Source organism: Pezoporus occidentalis, unplaced genomic scaffold (assembly GCF_034315485.1).
Source record: "Pezoporus occidentalis ecotype Australia unplaced genomic scaffold, CSIRO_AGI_Poc_V1 ctg48, whole genome shotgun sequence".
Classification (NCBI taxonomy): domain Eukaryota; kingdom Metazoa; phylum Chordata; class Aves; order Psittaciformes; family Psittacidae; genus Pezoporus; species Pezoporus occidentalis.
In genome coordinates, this window is record NW_026915813.1 from 455,561 (window position 1) to 472,569 (window position 17,009).

Below are 17,009 nucleotides of genomic sequence, written 5' to 3' on the forward strand. Positions count from 1 at the left end.
TAATAGGCAAGTGGCTTAGATTCTTTATAGCATCAAAGAAAGGTTTAGGTTGGAAGGGACCTTTACAGACCTAATCCAACCTCTGTGCTACAGTAGGGTTGGGAGAATCTTAGATTCTCCTATGGAATTGGGAACCCTAATGCAAGCAATGAAAATTAGTGCTATCTGTAATAGGCTTGGAACTAAATGTCATCCAACAGAAGAAATAGATGCCTGCAGGTAATTTCCAATAGCCAGACCTACCATACTGGGAGAAAAATAAATAAACAAATCTATCTTTCTTCATAAAGATCTGTTATCTGAATCATCCTGGAATAAAGTAACAGTACTTGTGTAATAAAATCTGCTTCTGATGGTGTTGGAAAGGACTGGAGAGCCTTTACCTTTTCAGCTTTTTCAGAGGATTTAGAGCAGTTACCTTTTCCACAGCTGTTAATTATAGTGCCCTCCCAGCTGGTGTTTGGTCTACAGATTACTTTCATGCAAATACAGATACCTTTCTTCCCTCTCCTGCTCCAGACTCTTTCCTTTTTGTTTTCATTTTCTTTTGATTGTTAAAATCTAGTGTAAGTTCGAGTTGATTAATTTGCAAAGTTACCGTTGAAAATAATAGGGTTATAACACATTCTGCACAGGGAAAGTCTGCTGTCCCAGCTATCTGAAGACTTCAGATAAAGTTCAGACTCTGAAAATCCTGTTGTCAGTGCTGTGAGTTTGATGAGTAACATGATGGCCTCATTTTGTTATCACTCCTTATTTAAGTAGTAATCTTGGATTCACTGCGTGAGTTATATCTGAGACTTTGGAATTAAAAAGTCCTGTTCTTCCCAAGTCCCATTCTTCTCAGCACACACAAGTGCCTGCTTAGATCCATCTTGCTTTCAAAAAAAAATAATGATTTCTAGGCCTTTCTTGAACTGGTATTATTGCTTTGAGTTAACGCTTTTGTTTTGACAGTAGAACTCAGGACCATGCAAAAATACTTTCTTTTCATTATACTTTCATAATAAATGATAGTCTGAATATTAACAAAGATCTCCCATCCTTTCTGCACCAATCTCAGGCAAGTTGCAAACCTAGCTTAGTTTAAAATAAATTAAATGCACTGTGTGACTACAGATCCAGCTTGTATAGCATACATGCAAGCAGTCTAAGAATATTGTGACAGTGACTAACATCCAGCTGCTTGGTAGTCTCCTTTTACTATGAAGCACTGTTTGGTATGTATATTTGTATTGCCACTCAAGGTGAAAACACAAGTCTTTGAAATCTCTGCCTCTGACTTTGCTTTAGATGAGAAGTACATGTATAGAACCTATGTTTTGGCAGTCCCTGTTAAAGGGGTAGTAGAAAGGTGTTAGGCTATGCATGATGAAATACATTATAGCCTTTCTGGTATACTCTAATAGGGAAGCAAGCCCTTCTTATTTTTTCTCTCCCTCTTCCAGTTGTTTACCGGAGAGAGAGGTGTCTGGTATTATGTCTTGGTTTTTGAGTACTCAGGATGAATTTTAATGTTTTAGGTGGTGACTTTTAGAAGTGTGGTAGCACTTGCTAATCAATACTTTACATTGATGTTCCAGGTCGGTAAGCTGAGAGAGAAAATCCAAGAGGTCAAGCAAGAAAGGGAGCAGGAGCAGCACAAACATACTGCCTATGTTTCTGAACTGAAAGCCAAGCTCCATGAGGAGAAGATGAAGGAACTTCAGAGCGTCAGAGAGCTACTGATCCGGCAGCATGAGCAAGAGGTAGCAAGGATGGTGAAAATCAAAGATGGTGAAATTCAGCGTTTGCAGTCGACAGTCAATGTCCTGCGGGATGGGGCAGCTGACAAAGTGAAGACAGCGCTGCTGAGTGAAGCAAAGGAGGAGGCTCGCAAGGCATTCGATGGTGAACGACTGAAGTTGCAACAGGAGATCTTGGAGTTGAAATCTGGCAAAAAGCAGCTTGAAGAAGCTTTGAACAACATCATGCAGGCAGATAAAATGAAGGCTGCTGACCTGCGCATGGCTTACCAGTCCCATCAGGATGAGATTAATAGAATAAAGCGTGAATGTGAGAGAGAGATCCGCAGGCTGGTAAGTTCATTAAGTAATGTGTGCTTATTTCAGTTAATGGAAAATATATGTATATATTGCTGTATGTACCTATTAATATAAACCCACACTTTTGCAGTGGCATCTTTCATCAGTACTGGTTGCTATGATAGGCCAGTATTTGTGCTACTTGGTCCTCCTTATAACAAAGATGAACCTTGATTCCATGTGTAGCCCATCCCAATTCAGAGCTTTATGTCCCACCATTTGGAATACGAGTGAGCCAATACTTTCCAGGATTAATTTTCTCAGCAGACCAAAGAAACAGACTTTCCCTTTCCCACTTGCTCAACTACGTTCCCTCACAAAGTTCCACTGACCAAAACAGTCAGGCACTGCTCATTTGGCAATGCAAGAACGCCTTTGTGAGATGGCAAAATTAACTTTACAGAGAGCATTTATATTTGTGTTGGAGGAACTACTAGTGCTGAAACAAGACAATGTCTTTTTCTACATAACTATTCAGGTCATTCAATTTTAAGCATTGTTGCCCTTTTTTATTTTCTAAAATTTCTGTGGTTTTTGCATTGCAGCAGAAAAGTTAGGACATGGGGCAAGAGGCCTTTTTCATGCTTCATGAAACCTAGGACATCAGCACAGATGTCAGACTATACTGTTTATGTAAAGTCAAAAACCATGCAATGTTTCCCGACAGTATTTCAAGTTATTCAACTCTGTAAAATGTAGAGAATCAAAGATAGGCTGTACACAGTAGTACATTTAGAAAGGTCACCATCAAACAGCGCTTATGTTTGGTCCCCTGATATTTGCCATATATATTTATATACATATGATTGTTAATCTGCCAAAACTAACAGTACAATAACTATGTGAATAAATCTAAAATTATAATAAGCATGATATTTATTATGTATTAGGAAGTACAGACATTAAGTGGAATGAAACATGAGTTTTCTTTAAAAAAATATTTTATCAGCTTGCATCTGCACAGGTATGTCCTCTTCTTTCTTGTATTCCTTAGGAAGAATGATGGTAAGGGCAAGCTACGGATACTACATATCTGTTTGATGGTGGTGATTTTCTGCCTGAGACAATGAAAGCTATTAGTGCAGTTAATATTTATACTTTAAAGAAATTGGACATTGATCAAGTCTTAGGGGTATCATCCCCTTGATTGAAAACCAGTGTAAAGATTGACAGCATGAGGTCATTGAGTGGTATTGTAAAGAAAACCGTTAACTCTTCCCTTTCAAAAGTGTAAGCTTCCAGCCTGCTGTGGTGTGAAGCGATGAAGGAAGGCACTTGGTGTTTTCTGTCTGGCAAAATCCTGTCAAGTCATTCAGAATTTCAGCTGGAGCCTTACTGGGCCTCTGTGACTCAGGTTATCTAAAATGGTGACTGTATTAGGAGAGTGTGTAGATGACTTGTTTCCTATTCCAAGCACCAGAGGAGGCCTGCCATCAGTCTCATGGGCTTTCACTGGAAATGCTCATATCTGAAGTACAGGGGGAAAGTATCAGGAGCCTGGTATTGCCCTGTAGTGCATCAACTCCTTTTGTATAATGAGTTTCATTTTTTTTCATTAAATTTTGTGGTTTGTTTTTATGAGGGAGAAGTGTTTCTTCTAGGAATTCAAAGCAATTTAGGCAGTTGCTATTGAATAGGGCACTCTTTAAATCTGGGGCAAGGTAAAAAATGCTGCATGGTTCCTAGATGCTGCTCTCTTCCTCTGGGAGAGCAAGTGGGATTATAGAACCAGATCATCAGGATATTTCCCTCCCTCCTCTCCCCCCATTTTAATTAGTGCAAGGGATGCTTGCCTTGAATTTCAGATTAACTGTATTGGCTGTGGATTTGGGGTACTCAGTTCATTCCTACACTTGCGGGATAAAATGGCATGGATGTGGCAGGCAGTGTTATTAATATTAGTGCAGTTCTGTAACTGAGCTTCAATTAACGTGCTTTTTTGTATGTGTGTTGTCTTTTATAGTGCTATTAAGAAATCAACATCTTTAGTATCAAAAGGTTAAAAGGGGTGGCCATATTGTGATTCAAATTCAGATTATGTAATTCAGGATGCAGTGTCTTGATTGTCTTGTTGGACTTTACAGATTAATTTTGCATTTTAGATAACAGGTTAGTTTTGCAAATGCATTTCATATGGACATTGCAGCTAAACCCCTGAAAAATACATATTTTTCCCATTGATGGTTATACCCATGATTAATTTAAGTAAAAACATGCTTTTTTTTTTTGTTTACTATCCAAAAAATATAAAGATAAATGTAGTGAGAAGGAGGGGAAAAAAGCAAAAACACATCGTCAATGAATATATGGATACAATTACATTGAGTACATGAGCAGCCGTGCTTGTATTGTCCACATGTCAGTATTTTGGAAATATGATTAATTAATTAATTTAGAGTTTGTCTTCACAATTAAGAATAGAACCATGAAAAATACCCAATAAGCTTTCATACAAATGAGGTTGAATGGAGAAAATCCTAGTGCCTGATAAGGGAAAGTAAAAGAGGTATTTGGCAGAAAAAATTTCCTCCCTCCTTTTTCCTCCCTCCTTTTTCCTCCCTCCTTTTTCCTCCCTCCTTTTTCCTCCCTCCTTTTTCCTCCCTCCTTTTTCCTCCCTCCTTTTTCCCCTCTCCTCCTCTTCTCTCCCTCCCTCCTTTTTCCTCCCTCCTTTTCTCCTCCCTCCTTTTTCCTCCCTCCCTTTTCCTCCCTCCTTTTCTCTCTCCTCCTCTCTCTCTCCCTCCTTTCTCTCTTCCTCCCTCCTTTCTCTCTCCCTCCTCTCTCTCTCCCCTCCTTCTCTCTCTCCCTCTCTCTCTCCCTCCTCTCCTTTTTCCTCTCTCCTTCTCCCTCCTCTTTTCCTCCCTCTCTCCTCTCTCTCCTCCCTCCTCTCTCTCTCTCCTCCCTCCTTTTTCCTCCCTCCTTTTTCCTCCCTCCTTTTTCCTCCCTCCTTTTTCCTTATGGGAACTTCAGCATGAAGATTCCCAAAGCACACACTCAGCTGAGGGCTGCATAGACAAGCATGTATACACCTATATAACTGTGTCAACAGGCCTCTATTTTAATGGCATCCTCGTAAGCAGTGTGTCTGCTTTCATTCTGAGGTCTAGGCTAGTACAAAATACATTAATACAGACCTGATTAATGATGAAGAGAAGTTGGGTTTATTAAGTTGTGTTTCTAAAGTAGCTTGAAGAGCAGAACTGTTCTACAAGGGTGTTTAATGTTTTAATCTAAGTATAAAAATGTCTACAAAATAACAGCTTGTTTCAGTGAGTTTTTCTTGGGCTTCAAGCTTGCCGTTTAACAGATTATTTGGTTTTGAAACCATGTTTAAAGTTAGCTACCAGGGTAAGTGGAGTTTCTCTCTTCTGCCTGAAACTGCTGACATAGCATGTTCAAATTGGCTGTGAGTTTTAGGAACAGATCAAAATTATTCTGTTATCAGCACAGCTGTGAAGGAAGCATGAATATTAAGTGTATTGTATTAGTTAGAGGTCACATTCATTCTGAGACTACCTGCATGCTGTTTTTAAGAAGGCCCTTACTTCTCAAGACACGTTTCTCAAGATACTATTTTTGCAGAGATAAGAACAATGAACACTTCCCAGTGCTTGTCTTAGAAGATACATATGTTATCATTGATTTATTCATAGTATTTATTTTTAATAAGAAGGGAACTGAGTGTTTATTTTATCAGAAACTGTTATTAGAAAAATAATATTTAAATATTCCTAAACAGCATGGATTGAATTTAACTGGGAAACATTATTTCTTTTTAATGTGAAATAGTCCCAGTTTTCTGAAAAACAAAATCAGTGTAAAAAATTTCACTGATCTTGCAAGGTACACAGTAAGATCCATGTTTAAGAGAGCACACAGTATACCAGATGAATTAAATTTGCTTATTTCAATTGTATTCTCAAATAACCTCATAAAAAATGTCTGAAGACCAATGAAACATTACTGAAAAAAACCTCCTTTTGCCATCAATGGAATCAAAGTAAAAGAAATTGTTTTTAGGAGTGATTTTCAGAAGTTCCTGATCAGCCATGACCAAGAATGAAGATAGATGCACTATTGAACTGTCCTCAGTCTCCTTAGTTCAGATTGTCCAGTTTCATAATTTAAAGACTCCTTCCAGCATGGCCCATTCTTCTGTTTGGTGTATGCCAAATAAATGTAATGCAGTACTGGGAGGACTACAATTCAAGCTAATAGATTAAGCACTGTTTACAGGTAAATATAAAGGCAGTTTCACTGGGAAAAATCCTCTTGCAGAATATGTTTATGTAGACATTTATATAGTGATTCTTTAAAAATCTGACTTCAGCTCTGTATCTGTGTGAAACACTGAATCTCATGACTAAAGTAAAGGTTCTTAAAGACCAAGGATAACAAATGTTCAGAATTAAGAATTAGTTTGTTCCAGTTCAGGACGAATCTGAATTTCTGCTTCAGTCCTTCACGATTTAGTATTTAACTTTACACAGCTCTTAAATGTCTTTGTCTGCCCATAAGTCCTTAGTGAATTGCTTAGCATTGGCATTCCATATGTGAACTGCAGGGTCCTCTTGAGGTCATCTGGTCCAATATCCTGCTTGAAGCAGGGTTGCATTGAAAGTTGGATCAGGTTGTTCTGGGTCTTCTCCATTGCAACTTGAAAAATCTCCAAAGACAGAGATCCACTGTCTCTGGGACAACCTGCCCCAGTGCCCAGGCACTGTAGATTTTTTTTTTTTCTTCCTCTTTTGTTTGATTGCTACCCCTGTCCTTTTTCTATACATCTCTATGAGAAGCATCTGCCTTATTCATCCCCATATTTAAGCAGTTGAATTGGTATCTGCAATTGTAATGCATCCTGCAGACTTTCACTGGCTGAGCAAGCCTGGCTCCCTCACCTGTTCCTTGAATGCCCTATGCTGCAGCCTCACAGTGATCTTACTGACCTTCCTCCAGTTTTGTGGCACTTGTGCCAGTTTGTCAATACCTTTTTTTGTGCTGGGGAGCCACAAAGTGGCTGTGCTGCTCCTGGTGTGGCTTCACAAGTGCTTAATGAAAGGCTAAATCACTTCTGTCTTCTGGCTACTGTCTTCATGATTTGGCTCAGTATCAGGTTAACTTCGGCCACTGCAAGCTCTCATCACTGACCCATATCCATCCTGTCACCCAGGACATCAGTGTCTTTCCCTTTTTCTTTTCTTTTTTCATCCTGCCCCTTGAAGAACTGCCAACTTCAATTGATGTCCTTTTCTGCTACCGTTTCTGCTGCAGGAATGTAAATCCTCTTGGGCAGGATGTTGTATCTGTTTTAGGCAAACTTTATGAGGACTTTCGGATCATTTCTCCAGCACATCAAAGCCCCTCTGAATGGTGTTCCTGTCTTCTAGAGTAGTAACAGCTCCCCCAGATTTTGTATCATTCACACATTTGGAGAAGCTGCATTTCATTTCTTCACCAGGCCAGTTGGTGAAGATGTTAAAATGTGTTATTCCCTTCAGTTTGTAAGGGATAAAGTTTAGATGATCAAATAAGATACTTTTACCTTCCAAGAGATTCAGCAATTATTTTTCAATAAAACACGAAAAATAATAGGAGCTAAAGGAAACCCCAAATTGCATCCTTTGCAGTGGTGGCAATTATTTTCTAATAGCATGTACTTTCTCCTGCATATTCATTACTAGGATTTTGCCATTTTAGGGCAATGAAATTCATATCTTTAGGTTACATTCAGCAGTTGGGGTAATGCAGAGGCCTTTTGTTTCTCTGAAAATTCTGCTGCAGAGGGACAATTGGGGCACTCTGATTCTCTGCTGCCCTGAGAAGAAGTATGGAGCCTGGTTTTTCTCGCTTCACTTCTGCGGCAGCACATATGAGTTTTGATTCCTAACCAAAATCTTCAATTTTGACACTGGAAAGTTGAATTTTGAATCATCCAAGTGCGTGCAGTCATGCATGGTTGTGTGAAGCCTGCTGTAGCATGCTTCTTATCGGCCACTTAAACCCGCATGTATTTCACACACAGCTGCTGATATCAAATTGTAGGCTGCTTCCCTGGATTTTACCATCTGTTTCAGACACGTGTTTCAGCTGCATTCCAAGGCTGATCTGATCTGTAAAGATTCATCCACCACCTCCAGCATTTTAGGACTGCAAATAATACTTTACTTTCCACCCTCTGAAGATTTATGCTTGTCCTCTCAGGAGCTAACCGGGCAGCATTCCATCCAGGCGTTATTTTTTACTGAATCAAGCAAATCTAATGGAATTTTCTTACAGTGCAGGCTCAGCATTTTGTGTTTATCCTTAGTATTTCTAAGGACTCTGCTATGGTAGGTCACAAATCTGACTTTCATATCTCTTACAAAATATGGAACAGTATCAAACGCCACAGAAGGGTATGGCACCGGGGCAAAAAACTCCTTAAGTTTGTATTATTTACTCCTTTTACATTTTCCATCTTTTTGACTACTTACTTGTTGCAGCTTTGTCAATGAACACTTGTAATAGATAACAGGAGAGATCCAGTAGCTGGGACTGTAGTCAGCTACAGCTTTTGAGAAACCTCCTATCAGTAAGTTCTGGAATTGTCTGCCCCTGTGGTGTTTCTTGTATAATTTATCAAAACTTTTAAAATATGCCTTACTCATGAGAGTAAGATGGTTGGTTTGGAAAAATTATGTATGAAGTTAAGAATAAGTCCCGGCTACCTATGTCTAGACACTTACTTCTCCACTGGATGGCTGGCATCTTTTCTCCCTCTTCCCCTAAGGCTCCTAAATAAACAGCAAACATTCATTTAAATAGGTGGCCATGTCTGGTGCACATAATGCTATGCATAATACAGGAATACTTTAATTCCTCCCTCCAGGTGGGCTTTCAGCTTGGGATAGCATTGTTAGGTCTTAGTGTCTCTTTATAAACGTAAAAAGTGTAATTCCATTTAGTTCTATCTCCAATTGATTTTTTTTTTTTCTTGTTTTCTTTTTTTTTTTTTTGGCTTTTCTTTTCCTACTAACTAACAATCCTCCTGTCAAGGTATTCCTATTGTTGGTATAAAGCATTAGTATAAAGATTAATCACATTTCTTCTGGAGAAGACCACTGTAGAATTTTCTTCTGCAGTTGGCTAGGAGATCACTTTGGTAAGGATGAGTAAAGAGGAAGGTCTGACACTTGGCAGTGCAGCAGCTGGCTTTTTCCACTTTGAAAACTGAGTATGTGACTGCCTTGATAGATCTAGCTTTTAATTCCCTGGGAATTTCTCTTTCAACTTTGAGAGAGACTAAAGTTCCCCCGAAGGTCTCTGACTTTCTTTCACTGTAGCTATTGAAGTGTGCAATAATTGGCAGGGGATACTTTTTTCCAGTGGCTGGCTTGGTTCTATTTCATGTTTGATAAATATTGTTAAAACATTTCTGCTCATTTCTCTTAGCTGTTAGGAGGCGATTAGATACCTGTCCTTAGGAAACACTGTAATTTTGGCGCAGGCTATTAAGTGCTAGCTCTTCATTGATATAGTGCAGGCAATTGCTGTGTTCAGCACCTGACATTTGGGCAACACAAACCCCATTAATTATGAAACAATACTTTAGAAAGCTGTGATTTTTAACCAAGAGCTTCAGAGTTACTTATGCCATCCAAGATAATTTCTCAGTAATTTTGCTCCACAGCTGTTGTGGATGATCATACTTTCTTCAAAATCCTCTTTCAGAGGGTATATCTGCTACTTTTCTTGTCAAAGCATGTAATTGAAAATGTTCTAACCTCGTGTTGCTCCACTGCCTTCCTATCACAGATGTTTTGTTATGAATTGTGCTATGCATAAAAAGTGTGGCTATTCTAAAATGCTTTTAAAGCCATGCAAAACAGAATGTAAAAGATCCTGTTGTGTAGCTGTAAAAGTGGGTAAATTTGTTCTAAACTTAGAACAAATTTTAAACCAAGGCAGCCTGGCAGAAGCACTTTCTGGGATAATATGTTTGATTTAACATAATACCTATTATTTGATATAACATAATATCAATAGCCCTGTGCATGGGTTGGGATCTCATTGTGCTGAACATGTAGGAAGAAAAGATGATCTTTACCCTTTGTACCTTAGCGAGATGTCTCAAATAAATAGTAGTACAGGGAGGAATACACAAAAGCAGTATTTAGTTTTGTCATAGTTTCCTTTGTACTTTTAAGGTGTCATGAAAAATGTGAGATACAGGAAGAATTTGAGGAAGGTCAGTCAGTAACTAAATGGATATTTTTGGAGTGTCCCTTCGAGTAGGAACAGTAGCATGGGAGAAAACATGAAAATGCATGACTGCATATATGACAAATGGGTACTGGGGAGGGGACATAGCTCCTTAATATTAGATAAGGGATGAATGGACCTCAGTCAGGCTGTGAACAGCTTTGACAGAGTAATTTTTGTTGATGTACTAAAAAGAAAAACAGCCTAGAGAATCAAGAGATGAGAGGTGTTGTGGAAAGAGCATCATTAACAGCAGCATTCACATTGGATGGTGAGCAGGCAGGACTGCATTTAAAGTCAGAAAAGAGAATGTGGCAATGACTATTGCATGACATACAAACTTAAGTAACATTCTGTGTGTATGGATTTTAGACCTGATAGGCAAAAAGAGAATGTAATCAAGCTACACCTGGCAGAGAACAGAATTAAAGATAACTTATTTATCTATGTAAGTGATAAATAGTTTGGGGATAGCTCAGTAGTGATGTAAAACAGACATTAAAAAGCATGAAAAAGAAAGAAATGCTCTGCATGGGGAAGTAACAAATTCTGTATGCTCTTTGGTGAAGGAATACTGTAGTCATATAGAATACAGGGTTAGACATTTAAACCTGAGAGGTCATGAGGGGACCACTAATTATTTTACTTAATATCATAAAATCCAATGATGTTCAGCTTGTCCACAATTTTCATAAATGATAATTGGAAGATATCTCAAAATGTGCATGTATATATAGATGTGTACATGTGTACATGTATATGCACACTGCATGTGTTTGTGTATGTACATATATACACATATCAGAGGGAGAAAGTGACAGAAAATTTGTGGGAAAATCAAACTTATAGAGATGGAAAAGTTGAGAAGCTTTTGAGCATAGAGCTTCTTAACTGCTGAAGGGTGTGTGCACCTGAAATCTTTCTTTCCAACTCTGTCACTTGGTCTAATAAAAAAAATTCCTTCTCTTGTAGACCACGTGGATTTCTAGACAATCTTGGGTGCAGCTGTGTTGCTTCTACAACAACAACAAAAGCAAGCAGCAGGGAACCCAGATTAATCCATTTTGATTTTCATTTACCTAATGGAAGATACTGCTCTCCCCACTAAAATAAAGACCTTAATACATGGTCTAATTGCATAAAGATGTTTTCCTTTATGTTGCCAACTTCCTTTTCTTTGTGTAACTGTGGCAAGAATTTGAGGACAGAGTAGTTCTCCAGTGATACAGTGACTTGGAGGATTTGAGCTTTTACAACTTTATATTAAAAAATATAAAACTAAGCTAAGCTAAAGTCTTTCAGGAGTGGTTGACCTATCTTCTCTTGTCAGATTATGCTCAGTTTAAACCTAAACAATATCTCTCCTTTTCCTAGTCTTGTACCTCCTTTTTCTTTGCCTGCCTGCCTCTTGACCTGTTATGGCTCCCAGGTGGAACTTTGGGGATGTTGCATCCCTGTAAAATATTTCTCTTCCTCTTTTTTCCCCCTCTCTGGAGTAATTTGTATGCTCTGGTAAGAAAGCAGATAAGGAAGATGAACAAGTTTGCTCTGTAGAGTGCAAGTCTGAAGAAAGATGTTAAATCTTTGGGTCGGGCATTGGGGTAAATTTAAGAAAATTGAGACTTTGGCTGGGTTGCTGCAGTTATATTGGAGAAATCAAAGGTGTAATTGTCTCCTTGAGTAAAGGACAATCGCATTGTGCCCCAGACTTCTGAATCAGAAGGCAGAGGTATTACTGCTGCAGTTCTATTCACCTTTACGAGTATGTAAAAAGTTAGTTACTTAGGAATTCTTCTTTCTTGTAGCTTGTGCTTATAAAAAGCAGCGCACTATTGCAATGCTCTGTGTATTTTTGTGTATGTGTGTGCATGGGCATGTTTACATGAGTCAGTTTCTCTAGTGCCTACCTGTAACTTCAAATGTAAGCCCCAAATGAAAAAATATATGCAGTCATTGCTATTATGTTGTTAACTTTAATTTCAGTCTCTAGACTTTTTTATTTTATTTGACTGAAATATAGGATTTTTTTTTTTTCCCGGAAGTTTCACCACATGTAGATTGTAGATTTAATGTTAGAAAAAGACACTAGTAGGAAGAGCAGAGGGAATTCTGCCTCCATTTGTGCCTTTCCCTGACCCCCACCCCAAAGCCACTGTCTTTCATGGAATTGCTTTTTAATGTGTGTGAGCTTGTGTGCTTTGATCTGTGGAAGTGTGTGAAGGGTGAAGGGTCTGGTGGGCGTGATTTCACTGGCCACATCTGTTTCAAACAATCTGTTCTCTGTGGTTCAGCAAGCAGCAGTCTGAACTGAGATTGTTGCTTTCTTTTTTATTTCCAGTTTAAAAGCTCTGTCATTCTATTTGCCATTTATGTTGTGAGAATATGGAGACTATAACCTGTGCTGCTAATTGGGTAACTAAAATCAAGGCTGCCTATGTAACTTTGGTTCTTCCTTGTTAAATGTATGCCTTGCATGGACAAATTCTTATCTCAATAACATAAATGTTCAGTGTGAACACCTGTGTAATTGAAACTGTCCATAGTATTCAGTTACACGACATTTTTTCCTCCCAAAGGGTCCCTGATAGATCAGCGTGCATGACAGATAGCATTCAGTAAATGAGGCAGCTGCTTAATTTTTGTCATTGCTGTTCACTGCACAGTCCCTCTGAAACCCTGCGTGTTGCAAAGTCTTCCATTAATAAGAAGTGCATTCTTTTCCTGCAAGTCCTTTTTGGCATACTTGAAAGTCTCACTAATCTGAGTTAAGTATCATACTGGAAGAGGAGCTGAGACCCAACAACCTTCCCAAATCAGAAAAAAAAGCTCCATCAGAAGCAATCTGCATCAGTTCCATTTGGAACTTAAAATTAGTCTAGACAAGCTTGTTCACTTCATTTCTGAACCTTTTTGTATTTTATATAGATAATGACTTGGCTTGGTTCAGCCAGGCCATCTCCTACCACTCAGGGTCTGTCCACCAACTAATTTCATGTGCTTTGTAGACTGAGAAAGGAGTAAGGCAAGAATCCTGAAGAAGCAAATTGTGTCTGATCATGTAATCTGATTGTGTTAATCTTGTACATCACTCAGGCTTAACTATAAATTACTTCTAATGTGTTTTGGTGGGCTTTTTTGTGTACCTGACATAAAGGATTTCTGTGAATGTAGGACTCTAACAACAAATATTTGATTTAACAAGTTCATTATTTTTCCTCATATAAGGTTATAATATGATGAGTTTATGTTGGCCAAGAAAATGCGCTAGTAAACTGAAGGAAATACAGCACGGTTCCAATAAATATCTTGTTAATAGTTAACATTCTTATTAAGAAATTTGTTTCTATAGTAACTGCTGTGGATTATCACTTCCTCTAGCATTTGGAATAGTACCAAAGTGAATTTAACACTGATGCTGTGAGGGACAAATCCTATGAGAGCTGCAATTGATCGCTGCTACCGGTATGCTTTATTTGGTATGGAGGTCTATGAACAGCACAGTTCAGTAACCATAGAGGGTCTTTAAGAACTATTTATTCCTACCCTTTATTCTAACGCCATGTGCATTTGCTTTTTTTCCTTCTATACGCAGACTAGTTCTCACTTGAATCTTATAACAAGGGCACATAAAATACATAGGTATGCTTAAGGTTTTAAGTTTAAAAGTGTGTGCCTGTATATGCTACTAATTATTAAATGCCTGCGAAGAGATTCGCCACATGTGATTTTCACTAATAAAGAGGGAGTCACAAAGGGGCAAACGTGTATGGATCGAGCTTTAGAACATAACCTAGGTAAGTTTTAAGGGGTGTGTTTGTCTTACCTTGTACTAGCCCTGTTTCATCTCTGAAACAGAGTGAAGTGAGGTTTTTCTTCTTCTTACAAACGTGTGTCCTTAGATGAAGTGGATGATTTCAGTGGCTATGAATTACGTTTCAGTGTATGTTTGCATATGTTTTTGTTTGTCTCTTGAGCTGTGACTGTACCGAGCAAACTCATGGTCAAGTGAAGGCTGAAACATTTATAAGGGGAGGAGAAAAGGGTTCAGAGGAGATACATTTTTATTCTGAGAGAGACAGAACGTTGTTTTTGCAAGTTTGTGGGTATGTATGCAGTGAACACCTGGAGATGTTACAAAACTTCCTTCTTTCATTTCTTTCCAGATGGATGAAATAAAAGGCAAAGACAGAGTGATTCTGGCTTTGGAGAAAGATATTGGTGTCCAGGCAGGCCATACTCAGAAACTGCTCCTTCAAAAAGAAGCTTTGGATGAACAGCTTGTCCAAGTGAAGGAGGCAGAACGATACCACAGTAGTCCTAAGAGAGAGCTGCCTGCGGGAGTGGGGGATATCACGGAACTGATGGGAAGTCTGGTAAGAAAATTATGTTTTCTTCAGAAGTTCAACCCAGGGTAATTGCTGCGTGTGTGTTCACATTGGTTTTGTGGTTACTTTTAAAATACTAGAAGGAGCAATTAATGGTAAATGACCCTGCAGTGCACTGTGCTGTTTCACTGATGATTTAGAAAAACTTGGACCTCTTGAATTTCACAGGATGATGACGTATTTGGATATAGAACTTCGAGAATTTACATTGTGAGCTTCAGCTGAGAACCCCATTATTTTCTTGGCTATTAATTTTATAACTTTACGAATTTCAACCAATGACAAATAGGTAATACTTCGCAAAAACCAAGCCATGTGGTTTTAATCTGTGTCATATGCTCTGGACATGTTATAGCTGGTAGTAAGAAATCTGGTGAGTAGCAACTAGTAATACATGAAAAATTTATTTTGCTAGTTGCCTTTTTTTGACTGTTAAGCATTTACATACATTGTGCAAGTAGACACTTTTAATGTGATATATCATGTCTGATTCTGTGTAGCAATTCCACAGAATGATAGTTTCAGTCAGTTAAAGTAAGTTTTCCAGATATTGACTATGAGTCTATTTTAAATTTACACAATCTAATTGCTAAACCATGCTGTCAAATTAGGGATAATAAAATATTTTTGAAAAGTAATTTTATATATCTATATGTTTTTGATGTAAAGGAGCAGCATTTGGATGAACGAGATGTGCGGAGATTTCAGTTAAAAATCGCTGAACTGAATGCCGTAATAAGGAAGCTGGAAGACAGAAACACTCTCTTAGCAGATGAAAGAAATGAACTGGTAAATTAATTAGTAATAACACAGATGGTGACTGGGGGGGCATCTTTATGGTAAAAGATTTAATGTTGGAAAGTCAGTCTTATAAATAATTTACAAATTAGTTGTGGTTTGCCTCAATCAATTATAACTAGATGTAACAGTGATTTCTATAGAAATTCATTTTGTGACCATAAAAAACATGGATGGAATCTATCTTGCTGCAGAAAAATAAAAAAATATAACTTTACTTTGGGGTTATTGTATTAAAATGGAGTGGTAGCTTGCCTGTGGCACTGTGTGATGACGTGTAAAGCATGCATAGTCTGTACACTTAGATCACTGTATTAATCTTTTTTAAATTTGACATTGGTTTTGTGACATGCTTATGCTGGCTGGGTGTTAAAAAAAGCTTTCTTGTGTTACTGATGAAAAATCTGCTATATCTCAAGGGAAATCTCTTAAGTAAGGGAAATTCCCCTAGAAGAGTGGTAGTAACTTGAAAAGAAATGATATGACAGCAATTTTAAGAATGAATTTTATTAACCTGTATAACTATGTAATTGCTTGTACTGAGGTTAGTAGTAAAACTCATTGACTGCAATGGGAAGTGTGTTTTAACAATAGGAATTTTTACACATTCTCTTGTAATGCCCTAATTTTAGTGGCAGTAGAAAAGATTTTTTTCATACTAATCAGATGAAATATTTCCATCATGCAACCTATGTATCTGATTCTAAAATAATGCTATTATGTATGATGAGGGCAGAAGGGGAGGGCACTCTTGCCATGTGTTAGTCCTATAGGTAAGTGAAGCATTGACAACTTCCTCCTTGCTTTGTCATAGCTCTTCATGTTGAGATAAGAAGATTTTGCTTTATGATGAAAGGGCTTAATTCAGTTAATGATTATCAGAAGAACTAACATTTTAAATTTTCTTGTGCAACATCTTGTCTGGTTCTACATTACTGAGGTCAACTGTACAATGTTAAACTGAAATTGGATGAATTGAGAACGTAATCATGCCTTTTTCTTTAAACTTTTCTTCTTCAAATAGCTGTATAGTCTAAACTGCCTTTTCATACGACAAAAACTGATTCCTCATTAACAATTCAAGTTTTTTGGGGTAAGAAGAGCATGTGTTTAAGCCTGCATATAGCTCATCTTTTTCTTTACTTTGCATAGGTGCTGAGTGGGGGGGGGTTGACTTTCTCTTCCCCACATTTACTGGTACAGTTGCTTTTCTCTGCTCTGTACTCTCAAGAACATCTTGTTTTTTTTTAAAGATTGTGTTATATAAAGACATAATTCAGGCTCCTAATCCTTTCTGTGGACAGTAGTAATTTGAAAAATCCCTGAAGAATGCTGAAGTACTGCAGCATCTTCAGTGTCCCTCTAGATGGAAGGCATGTATGACTCAGTCAAATGCTCTTCTTGATGCTTGACTTGGAAAAACATCTTGGAAAAGATATGGAGAAGGTTTTATCATACTGTGAGACGATATTAGATTAAAACAATAATCGCAGTAATATTGCGT

The 17,009-nt window shown here is 38.0% G+C and overlaps 1 protein-coding gene across 3 annotated transcripts in view; it reads left to right on the forward strand.

Moving 5' to 3' along the window:
* Window positions 1–17,009, forward strand: part of JAKMIP1 (janus kinase and microtubule interacting protein 1) — a 139,302-nt gene that overhangs the window by 65,426 nt on the left and 56,867 nt on the right. For all 3 annotated transcript variants that reach the window (XM_062636343.1, XM_062636344.1, XM_062636342.1), the window contains 3 exons: window positions 1,584–2,078; window positions 14,486–14,695; window positions 15,377–15,496. In XM_062636343.1, the coding sequence (XP_062492327.1) occupies window positions 1,584–2,078; window positions 14,486–14,695; window positions 15,377–15,496 (825 nt within the window). The remainder of the gene's footprint in view (window positions 1–1,583; window positions 2,079–14,485; window positions 14,696–15,376; window positions 15,497–17,009) is intronic.